The sequence below is a fragment of the Entelurus aequoreus genome, linkage group LG21 (assembly GCF_033978785.1).
Source record: "Entelurus aequoreus isolate RoL-2023_Sb linkage group LG21, RoL_Eaeq_v1.1, whole genome shotgun sequence".
Taxonomy (NCBI): Eukaryota; Metazoa; Chordata; class Actinopteri; order Syngnathiformes; family Syngnathidae; genus Entelurus; species Entelurus aequoreus.
Window position 1 is genome coordinate 36,946,845 of NC_084751.1, and position 11,455 is coordinate 36,958,299.

General features: G+C 39.2%; 1 protein-coding gene across 1 annotated transcript in view; it reads left to right on the forward strand.

Annotated features, from left to right (window-relative positions):
* Positions 1-2,782: 2,782 nt before the first annotated feature.
* Positions 2,783-11,455, forward strand: part of c7b (complement component 7b) — a 45,215-nt gene continuing 36,542 nt past the window's right edge. The window contains exons 1-6 of the mRNA XM_062031611.1: positions 2,783-3,092; positions 3,287-3,330; positions 3,428-3,503; positions 6,624-6,765; positions 7,067-7,211; positions 9,775-9,913. Coding sequence (XP_061887595.1) covers positions 3,087-3,092; positions 3,287-3,330; positions 3,428-3,503; positions 6,624-6,765; positions 7,067-7,211; positions 9,775-9,913 — 552 coding nt within the window. The 5' untranslated portion in view covers positions 2,783-3,086. The remainder of the gene's footprint in view (positions 3,093-3,286; positions 3,331-3,427; positions 3,504-6,623; positions 6,766-7,066; positions 7,212-9,774; positions 9,914-11,455) is intronic.

Below are 11,455 nucleotides of genomic sequence, written 5' to 3' on the forward strand. Positions count from 1 at the left end.
AATGTCACTTAAGATGCAAAATACATATAATTATGTATAGTGTACTGTATTACGTCGTCAATCCCTTATTGGCGAGGGCGACTCCGTTAGACAACCCTTGTGAACATATTACGATTTTGCTTTTTTCTCCAATGTCTAATAATTTTAAAAAGACTTTCACATATGCAGTAACTGCTTTAATTAAAACATTTCACCAATGTTTGAAACACGTCGTCCTCTGCATATTTATCAAGGCAAAGAACGGCTGTTTCCACTACGTTACCCTTAACGTTAACGTTACGTTGTTGACAGTAACGAAGTAACGTTAGCGACCTGGGCCTACAAACAACACTGACAATAAAGTAATACGCTTTTGTTTCAACCAGTTGGAAATATGTCGAATATCGTAGCATGTAACCTACACACATTCACAGCGTCTAACAAAAGATAGCCTAAGTTAACTGAATTGAACTTTTGAAACGTTAATTTACCACGTTACTCACTGGCTTCAAGCGCGAAACTTTCAATTTCTGGAGTCGGGGTCCCCCGGAACACAAAACACAGATAAAAGACAATTTTACAATAGCACAGCGAAAAAATGACCGTCGTTGTGTGTTTTTTTTTTCCACTTTTCTTCGCTCCCGCCTCACCTCCCGCTAGCGTCCAGCCATCTTGAATTTTCTGGATACGTGCCCTAAACCGCTAGGGGTAGTGACGTCAGACGTCACGTCCCCTCACGCACGCCCATTAACTTAGACTTTTCAAGTTGAGAGACAGTGTTCACTTACACTTACTAACCGTTGTGAACTCAAAACGCTATTATTCGTTAGGAAAACTTAATGTTTCAGTGTCAGGTGAACTAATTAACTCACTTTGGTTTAGTTGACGGCAATAGTTATGAGTTTGTAGAACTGTTCGGGTTTACAGTGCATGTGAGAACCATGGACTCGGACTTAATTTTTTTCCTTCCCCAGCATTTACCTTTTTCCCATCTTTTACGGGGCGCCTTGTGGTGACCCATCAGCGTTCCTGTTCTGTAACCCTGTACACTGTTTGTTTGTCTAATCTTGAACGGGTTTGTGCTGAAAACAAAGTTTTGTTGTACTTGTGCAATGACAATAAAGACCTATCCTATCCTTAAAGGCCTACTGAAACCCACTACTACCGACCACGAAGTCTGATAGTTTATACATCAATGATGAAATCTTAACATTGCAACACATGCCAATACGGCCGGGTTAACTTATAAAGCGCAATTTTAAATTTCCCGGGAAACTTCCGGTTGAAAACGTCTGGGTATGATGACGTTTGCGCGTGACGTCAAGGGTTGAAGCGGAAGTATTCAGACACCATTGTATCCCAATACAAACAGCTCTGTTTTCATCGCAAAATTCCACAGTATTCTGGACATCTGTGTTGGTGAATCTTTTGCATTTTGTTCAATTAACAATGGAGACTGCAAAGAAGAAAGCTGTAGGTGGGATTGGTGTATTAGCGGCTGGCTACAGCAACACAACCAGGAGGACTTTGAGTTGGATAGCAGACGCGCTACTGTCCTCACCTTGACTTCCTCCTTCTCCGGCCGCCGACCGCATCAATGATCGGGTGAAGTCCTTCGTCGCGCCGTCGATCGCTGGAACGCAGGTGAGCACGGGTGTTGATGAGCAGATGAGAGCTGGCGTAGGTGGAGAGCTAATGTTTTTAGCATAGCTCTGTCGAGGTCCCGTAGCTAAGTTAGCTTCAATGGCGTCGTTAGCAACAGCATTGCTAGGCTTAGCCAGGCGGTACAGCATTAACCGTGTGGTTACAGGTCCAGAGTTTGGTAGTATTCTGTCTATCCTTCCAGTCAGGGGCTTATTTCGTCTGTTTCTATATGCATTTAAGCACAATGCTATCACGTTAGCTCCATAGCTAAAGTGCTTCGCCGATGTATTGTCGTGGAGATAAAAGTCACTGTGAATGTCCATTTGGCGTTCTCGACTCTCATTTTCAAGAGGATATAGTATCCGAGGTGGTTTAAAATACAAATCCGTGATCCACAATAGAAAAAGGAGAGAGTGTGGAATCCAATGAGCCCTTGTACCTAAGTTACGGTCAGAGCGAAAAAAGATACGTCCTGCACTGCACTCTAATCCTTCACTCTCACGTTCCTCATCCACAAATCTTTCACCCTGGCTCAAATTAACGGGGTAATCGTTGCTTTCTCGGTCCGAATCGCTCTCGCTGCTGGCGGCCATTATTGTAAACAATGGGGAAATGTGAGGAGCCTTTCAACCTGCGATGTCACGCTACTTCGGGTACAGGCAAGGCTTTTTTTTATCAGCGACCAAAAGTTGCGAACTTTATCGTCGATGTTCTCTACTAAATCCTTTCAGCAAAAATATGGTAATATCGCGAAATGATCAAGTATGACACATAGAATGGATCTGCTATCCCCGTTTAAATAAAACAATTTCATTTCAGTAGGCCTTTAATGATCATTTGCAAAAAAAAAAGTGTTTCTCAGTTCGAACATTACATATCTTGTCTTTGCAGTCTATTCAATTGAATATAAGTTGAAAAGGATTTGCAAATCATTGTATTCTGTTTTTATTTACGATTTACACAACGTGCCAACTTCACTGGTTTTGTATAATTTATCAGAGGAAGGAAATCTGCGGATACGCGGGTGGAACCAATTTGTGTGTTTACTTAGCAGTAAAGACAAACTTTACAAATTAGGATGTGCTAACCTTTGTCCTATTCCAGCACATATCCCCAATTTAGAACAAACAACGATTACGCAACATATTGGAGCACTCTGACAGAAAGCAGAATTCATATCACATCTGTATGATGCAGGATTAAAATATTAGCTGTGGATGCTGTTGTACAGCTCGGGATGTTTAAAATATAACGTTTGACATTTGAAACGAAGCCTTGGAAAAGAATGCAGTCTGACAGATTCTCTACTCACTGTGTACTTAGGCACTTGACGTCGGCTTGACAGATGAGACTTTCACCATTTGGGGGAAATTCCAGGATATTGGGTTTAGTTGAGTAATCTCTCTCTGCTGGTCATACGAAACTGACCCGAGTGTTTCCTAACTGGATAAGACAACACCACCATGAAGGTAAAACCCAACAATGTTAACTACTCTGATTTGTTGACGGTGCCTAATCCGGGTTTTAAATACCAAAATATGTAATCTGCTTTAATTGTTTCAACATTGATTTACAACAAAACAAAATTCTGACCAGTTTTTGAATATATGTTCAATATTGTTACTGTTTTAAATGATTGAATATTGCTGTTGTGTGTTCACAGTTGACTCCTTTGGCTTTGCTGTTTGTGTTTATTTTTCCAATTCGGTAAGTGATAAGTACCTCGCAAGCAGTGTGAACGAATACAGAAAAAAACATTTATGATGATCTGATTTTTAATCACTTTATCTGTTTTTTTTTGTAGCTGTCTGCAGCCAATAAACTGCAGATTGGGGCCTTACAGAGATTGGTCTGAGTGCGATGGTTGCACCAGAACAAAGGTAACAAAAAACTCTCGCTAGGGCTGTGTCGTAAATCTAACCCTGATTACTTACTTCAAACTTAAAGGGGTCATACTATGCAAAACCCACTTTTATGGCCTGTTGGTACCTGTTTGTGTATTTGGAATCACCAAAAGTAATGAAAAATTACAACCAACAGATGCAGTCATGGTCAAAAGTTTACATACACTTGTAAAGAACATAATGTCATGGCTGTCTTGAGTTTCCAATAACTTGTACAACTTTTATTTTTTGTGATAGAGTGATTGGAGCACATACTTGTTGTTGACAAAAACATTCATGAAGTTTGGTTGTATGATGAATTTATTATGGGTCTACTGAAAATGTGACCAAATCTGCTGGGTCAAAAGTATACATACAGCAATGTTAATATTTGGTTACATGTCCCTTGGCAAGTTTCACTGCAATAAGGCGCTTTTGGTAGCCATCCACAAGCTTCTGCTTGAATTTTTGACCACTCCTCTTGACAAAATTGGTGCAGTTCAGCTAAATTTGTTGTTTTTTTCTGACATGGACTTGTTTCTTCAGCATTGTCCACACGTTTAAGTCAGGACTTTGGGAAGGCCATCCTAAAACCTTAATTCTAGCCTGATTTAGCCATTACTTTACCACTTTACAGAAGAAACAAAAATTGAGCTGTTTGGCCACAATACCCAGCAATATGTTTGGAGGAGAAAGGGTGAGGCATTTAATCCCAGGAACACCATTCCAACCGTCAAGCATGGTGGTGGTAGTATTATACTCTGGGCCTGTTTTGTTGCCATTGGAACTGGTGCTTTAAATGGGACAATGAAAAAGGAGGATTACTCCCAAAATTTTTCAGGACAGCCTAAAATCATCAGCCCGGATGTTGGGTCTTGGGCGCAGTTGGGTGTTCCAACAGGACAATGACCCCAAACACACGTCAAAAGTGGTAAAGGAATGACTAAATAAGGTTTTGTAATGGCATTCCCAAAGTCCTGACTTAAACGTGTGGACAATGCTGAAGAAACAAGTCCATGTCAGAAAACCAACACATTTAGCTAAACTGCACCAATTTTGTCAAGGAGATGGTCAAAAATTCAACCAGAAGCTTGCCAGAAGCTTGTGGATGGCTACCAAAAGTGCCTTATTGCAGTGAAACTTGCCAAGGGACATGTAACCAAATATTAACATTGCTGTATGTATACTTTTGACCCAGCAGATTCGGTCACATTCATAAAAGAACCGAACTTCATGAATGTTTTTTGTGACCAACAAGTATGTGCTCCAATCACTCTATCACAATAAAATAAGAGTTGTAGAAATGATTGGAATCTCAAGACAGCCATGACATTATGTTCTTTACAAGTGTATGTAAACTTTTGACCACAACTGTACATGCACAGAACAAGCTGTTTGTATACTGTAGTTTCCAACTAGCATGTGTAAACGAGCAACAATAGCAAAAACAATCCTTAGCGATGAGATACCTAGTAGCTACTGAACAGCACAGCAATCATTTCGAGTAGAATACTATTAAAACACCTTAATAACATTACACAATTTTAGGATTGGCCATTAAAACTTTAAAAAAAAAAACAGTCAAAATAATCAGAGATTATACTAAATCCTGTGCTCAGAAACTAAGACAGAGAGAAAACAAGTTACACAAGTAACACAAGTAAAAAATGAAGCGCAAGTGACACTGTCAAACAAAATGCTTCAAGATAAAATTCTCTGAAAAATGTACACGAACATGGAGAATTATTTAAAAGTATCACAATACTTGAAATCCTAGCAACACTGGCCGTTAGAGATGTCCGATATTGGCTTTTTTGCCGATATCCGATATTCCGATATTGTTCAACTCTTAATTACCGATTCCGATATCAACCGATACCGATATATACAGTCGAGGAATTAACACATTATTATGCCTAATTTTGTTGTGTTGCCCCGCTGGATGCATTAAACAATGTAACAAGGTTTTCCAAAATAAATCAATTCAAGTTATGGAAAAATAAAATGCCAACATGGCACTGCCATATTTATTATTGAAGTCACAAAGTGCATTCTTTTTTTTAACATGACTCAAAACAGCAGCTTGGAATTTGGGACATGCTCTCCCTGAGATAATCCTGATACCCACTACAACTATGGGAAGTACTATACTTTGACTTTCACAAAGTGCATTATTTTAAAAAAATTTTTAAACATGCCTCAAAACAACAGCTACAAAAACAATGAAGGCACACAGCTTCAGTCCAGAGTGTACTAGAGTAATAAAGTAAACAATAACATAGTCCTCCTTTAGTGCAACACTGCCTGGCATACTGTATAACAGGAAATTATAAACTGGGCTCAATCTGAACAGCCGATATGGGTATCTACATCAACTACATGATTTGCCTGAGAAGCTGGACAGGACAAAAAAATACAAAATAAAAAAATAAAACATTTTGAAACCGATACCGATAATTTCCGATATTACATTTTAAAGCATTTATCGGCCGATAATATCGGCAGTCCGATATTATCGGACATCTATACTGGCCGTGTATTTACTTGGTATTTGTCACGTCTGTGTGATCATGTTTTGTTTTAGTCATGTTTTGTTTTGTTTAGTTATTGGACTCTTTAGTTTCTGTTTACTCTCCATTGTTTTTGTTTCCATGACTACCCATTAGTTTTCACCTGTCCTCGTCACGCACCTGTCTCACGCTTCGTCCTGGTGTCATATCCTTTCATACCATGCTATCTACCTATCCATCCATGCTACTGCTACCCATGATATTCCTGTTTACCATAGTTCTTACTTCATGCCATGCTACAGTAAGTGTTTTTGTTTCGTGTTCATAGTTAATTGCCTTTGTGCTAGTCTTTTGGTTTCATTAGCCAAGTTTGTTCTCCGCCATTGTGCGCGCCTTTTGTTTGCTCCCTTTTTTGTAGTTTGTTAGTGTTTTAATAAATCATGTACTTACAATCACGCCTTGCCCGCGCCAACTTTCCTTTGCATTCCGGGAAAACAAACTCCAAGGTCCACGTATAGACAGTATTACCCATCCATACTGCTTAATGCAGTCACAAAGCCCAAATCACACCTTTTATTAAGTTACCACCATTGAGCTTTCCTATCAGGTGCGGATACGGCATGTGGAGGTGTATGCCCAGTTTGGGGGTGTGCCATGTTCAGGAGAAAATTCCCAAACTCACCCCTGCATCCCGCAAAAGGGATGTCCTCTGGAATCTGGCTGTATGGAAAGGTTCCGATGCACGTCGGGTGAGAATTTTTGTTTTTCCAGTGCAAATAACTTGAAATTGGATTTTAAAAACTGTTTAAATTGTATTGTATTTTAATCTATTGCACTGGATTATGTAAATGTTGTGTGAGCAGGTGTGATGTGGAAGTGGCAGCAGTGTGTTATTGTTTGTGTTTTATTGCATTGCATGTTTTATGTTTTATGTATTTGTGTAGGGACCCCCTTGAAAACGAGATGCCGCATCTCAAGGGGCTCTCCTAAATTAATTGAATTGATAATTAAAATGAAGTGTATGGTAAAACTAAAATGCCCCCAACACAGGTCAATGCACTAGTCAGTCTCTGGTGTGTAATGGGGACCAGGACTGTGAAGATGGTCTGGATGAGAGAGTTTGTAATGAAGATAGCAGTCAGTTTGTTTGTGATCTTGATAAAACTCCCCCAAACTCTGAATTGACTGGCAAAGGGTGAGTAACCTTCTGCATACTCATACATGTTGGTCAGTGTGAGGGGTACCAGCTGCGTTATTATTTCTGCTTTTTAAATTTTTTGTTATAATAAATGCAATAAAAGTGCAAAACCCAAAAACCAGTGAAGTTTGCACGCCGTGTAATTCGTAAATAAAAACAAAACACAATGATTTGCAAATTCATTTCAACCTATATTGAATTGAATAGAATGCAAAGACAAGATACTTACCGTTCGAACGGGAAAACTTTGTTATTTTTTGCAAATATTAGCTCATTTGGAATTTGATGCCTGCAACATGTTTCAAAAAAGCTGGCACAAGTGGAATGAAATGAAATGCTCAGTCATTCACAAACAAGGATGGGGCGAGGGTCACCACTTTGTGAACAAATGCGTTAGCAAATTGTCGAACAGTTTAAGAACAATATTTCTCAACGAGCTATTGCAAGGAATTTAGGGATTTCACCATCTACCGTCTGTAATATCATCAAAAGGTTCAGAAAATCTGGAGAAATCACTGCACGTAAGCAATGACATTATGGACCTTCGATCCCTCAGGCAGTACTGCATCAAAAAGCGACATCAGTGTGTAAAGGATATCACCACATGGGCTCAGGAACACTTCAGAAAACCACTGTCAGTAACTACAGTTCATCGCTACATCTGTAAGTGCAAGTTAAAACTCTACTATGCAAAGCCAAAGCCATTTATCGACAACACCCAGAAACGCCGCCGGCTTCGCTGGGCCCGATGGACTGATGCAAAGTGGAAAAGTGTTCTGTGGTCTGACGAGTCCACATTTCAAATTGTTTTTGGAAACTGTGGACGTGGTGTCCTATGGAACAAAGAGGAAAAGAACCATCCGTATTGTTATAGGCGCAAAGTTCAAAAGCCAGCATCTGTGATGGTATGGGGGTGTATTAGTGCCCCAGACATGGGTAACTTACACATCTGTGAAGGCGCCATTAATGCTGAAAGGTACATACAGGTTTTGGAGCAAAATATGTTGCCATCCAAGCAACGTTATCATGGACGCCCCTGCTTATTTCAGCAAGACAATGCCAAGCCACGTGTTATAACAGCGTGGCTTCATAGTAAAAGAGTGCGGGTACTAGACTGGCCTGCCTGTTGTCCACACCTGTCTCCCATTGAAAATGTGTGGCGCAATATGAAGCGTAAAATACAACGACTGTTGAACAACTTAAGCTGTACATCAAGCAAGAATGGGAAAAAATTCCACATGAAAAGCTTCAGAAATTGGTCTCCTCAGTTCCCTAAACGTTTACTGAGTGTTGTTAAAAGGAAAGGCCATGTACCACAGTGGTAAAAATGCCCTTGTGCCAACTTTTTTGCAATGTGTTGCTGCCATTAAATTCTAAGTTAATGATTATTTGCTAAAAAAAATGTTGTTTCTCAGTTGGAACATTAAGTATCTTGTCTTTGCAGTCTTTTCAATTGAACATAAGTTGAAAATAATTTGAAAATCATTGTATTCTGTTTTTATGTACGAATTACACAACATGCCAACTTCACTGGTTTTGGGTTTTGTAGTAGGACAAGTGGTAATTGAAGCAACCATTAAGGTTTTAAGTATCTCACTAGTTAGCACAAATACAAAATACAAAAAAAATTGGCATAAATAGAAAAGCTATGTAAAAGCTATTATATTTTAAAGCATTATAGGAGATGTCAAATGTATGTTTATTCTATGACACCAAGACACATTTTCTTAAATGCTACAAAAGAAAAATATTAATACTATTTTTTTGGTAACTAAAGCTGCATCTGCTTGTGCCAAGACTGTAATTGTCATGTATGTTACCCGTAAAAAAACATATATTTTATGACAGCCTTTAGAAAAAGCAGCTAGATGCAAAATCAGGAGTAATTTAAACATAACTTACAATATTTATTGCAGGAAAAAAAACATAAATACCATTAAGGAGAAATGAAGTACCACTTCTCCACTAACAGAATACAATAAGTAACAAAAATGCTGATTAATAGTGAAAGTACACTAGTTTTAAGGTGTGAAGTGAAGTGAATTACAGTATATTTATATAGCGCTTTTCTCCAGTGACTCAAAGCGCTTTTACATAGTGAAACCCAATAAGTTACATTTAAACCAGTGTGGGTGGCACTGGGAGCAGGTGGGTAAAGTGTCTTGCCCAAGGACACAACAGCGGCGACTTGGATGGCAGAAGCGGGGATCGAACCTGGAACCCTCAAGTTGCTGGCACGGCCACTCTACCAACCGAGCTATACCGCCCCAAGGTGTCATGTCTTCTTTAAGCTTGGATATTTTTCCTTGCTTTGCTTTGTATATGTATGTATGTGTTTATTTGTATTTTTCAAACCAATTCTTAAATCTTAAAGCTGACCTTTTTACAGAGTATGTTTTTTTTCTCAGTATTTAATGAGAAAAACTAAATTACATTGTGTTTCAAAAGAATGAACACTTAAAAAAAACATTATTCAACTTTGTTTTCTTTTTTTATGTCTTAAAAAAGTTATTGCATTCTAGTTCCTATATAACCAAGAGTTTATTTTTGGTATTTCTAGGTATGATGTGCTCACAGGGAAGCTGAGGGCAGGTGTGATCAATACTCTGAGTTTTGGAGGACAGTGCAGAAAAGTGTTCAGTGGTGACCATAAAATTTATTATCGACTGCCACAAAATGTCCTTAGATACAACTTTGAGGTGAGTCAAAAGGGTTACAAATGCATAAAAAACTGTGTGAAATAATGAATAATAAAGTGAATTAAATAATAATTAAATATATAATTGATATTCTTGTAATCAGACCATATTTTCGGTATATTAGATGGAATTTTTACCTAGGTAAAAAAAATAATCCCAAAATTTCCATCTAATTTACCAAAAATATGGTCTGATAACAAGAACATCTGGAAAAGTCAATCAATCAATCAATCAATGTTTATTTATATAGCCCTAAATCACAAGTGTCTCAAAGGGCTGTACAAGCCACAACGACATCCTCGGTACAGAGCCCACATACGGGCAAGGAAAACTCACCCCAGTGGGACGTCAATGTGAATGACTATGAGAAACCTTGGAGAGGACCGCATATGTGGGTAACCCCCCCCCCCCCCCCTCTAGGGGAGACCGAAAGCAATGGATGTCGAGTGGGTCTAACATAATATTGTGAAAGTCCAACACATCAGCGAAAGTCCAGTCCATAGTGGGGCCAGCAGGAACCATCCCAAGCGGAGACGGGTCAGCAGCGTAGAGATGTCCCCATCCGGTTGGGAGCAGAGTAGAAAAGAAAAGAAAAGAAAAGGCAGATCAACTGGTCTAAAAAGGGAGTCTATTTAAAGGCTAGAGTATACAAATGAGTTTTAAGATGAGACTTAAATGCTTCTACTGAGGTAGCATCTCTAACTTTTACCGGAAGGGCATTCCATAGTATTGGAGCCCGAATAGAAAACGCTCTATAGCCCGCAGACTTTTTTTGGGCTCTGGGAATCACTAATAAGCCGGAGTTCTTTGAACGCAGATTTCTTGCCGGGACATATGGTACAATACAATCGGCAAGATAGGCAGGAGCTTGACCGTGTAGTATTTTATACGTAAGTAGTAAAACCTAAAGTCGCATCTTAGGTGCACAGGAAGCCAGTGCAAGTGAGCCAGTATAGGCGTAATATGATCAAACTTTCTTGTTTTTGTCAAAAGTCTAGCAGCCGCATTTTGTACCATCTGTAATCTTTTAATGCTAGACATAGGGAGGCCCGAAAATAAAACGTTACAGTAATCGAGACGAGATGTAACGAACGCATGAATAATGATCTCAGCATCGCTTGTGGACAAAATGGAACGAATTTTAGCGATATTACGGAGATGAAAGAAGGCCGTTTTAGTAACACTCTTAATGTGTGACTCAAACGAGAGAGTTGGGTCGAAGATAATACCCAGATTCTTTACCGAGTCGCCTTGTGTAATTGTTTGGTTGTCAAATGTTAAGGTGGTATTATTAAATAGATGTCGGTGTTGAGCAGGACCGATAATCAGCATTTCCGTTTTCTTAGCGTTGAGTTGCAAAAAGTTAGCGGACATCCATTGTTTAATTTCATTAAGACACGCCTCCAGCTGACTACAATCCGGCGTGTTGGTCAGCTTTAGGGGCATGTAGAGTTGAGTGTCATCAGCATAACAGTGAAAGCTAACACCGTATTTGCGTATGATGTCACCTAGCGGCAGCATGTAAATACTAAAGAGTGCAGG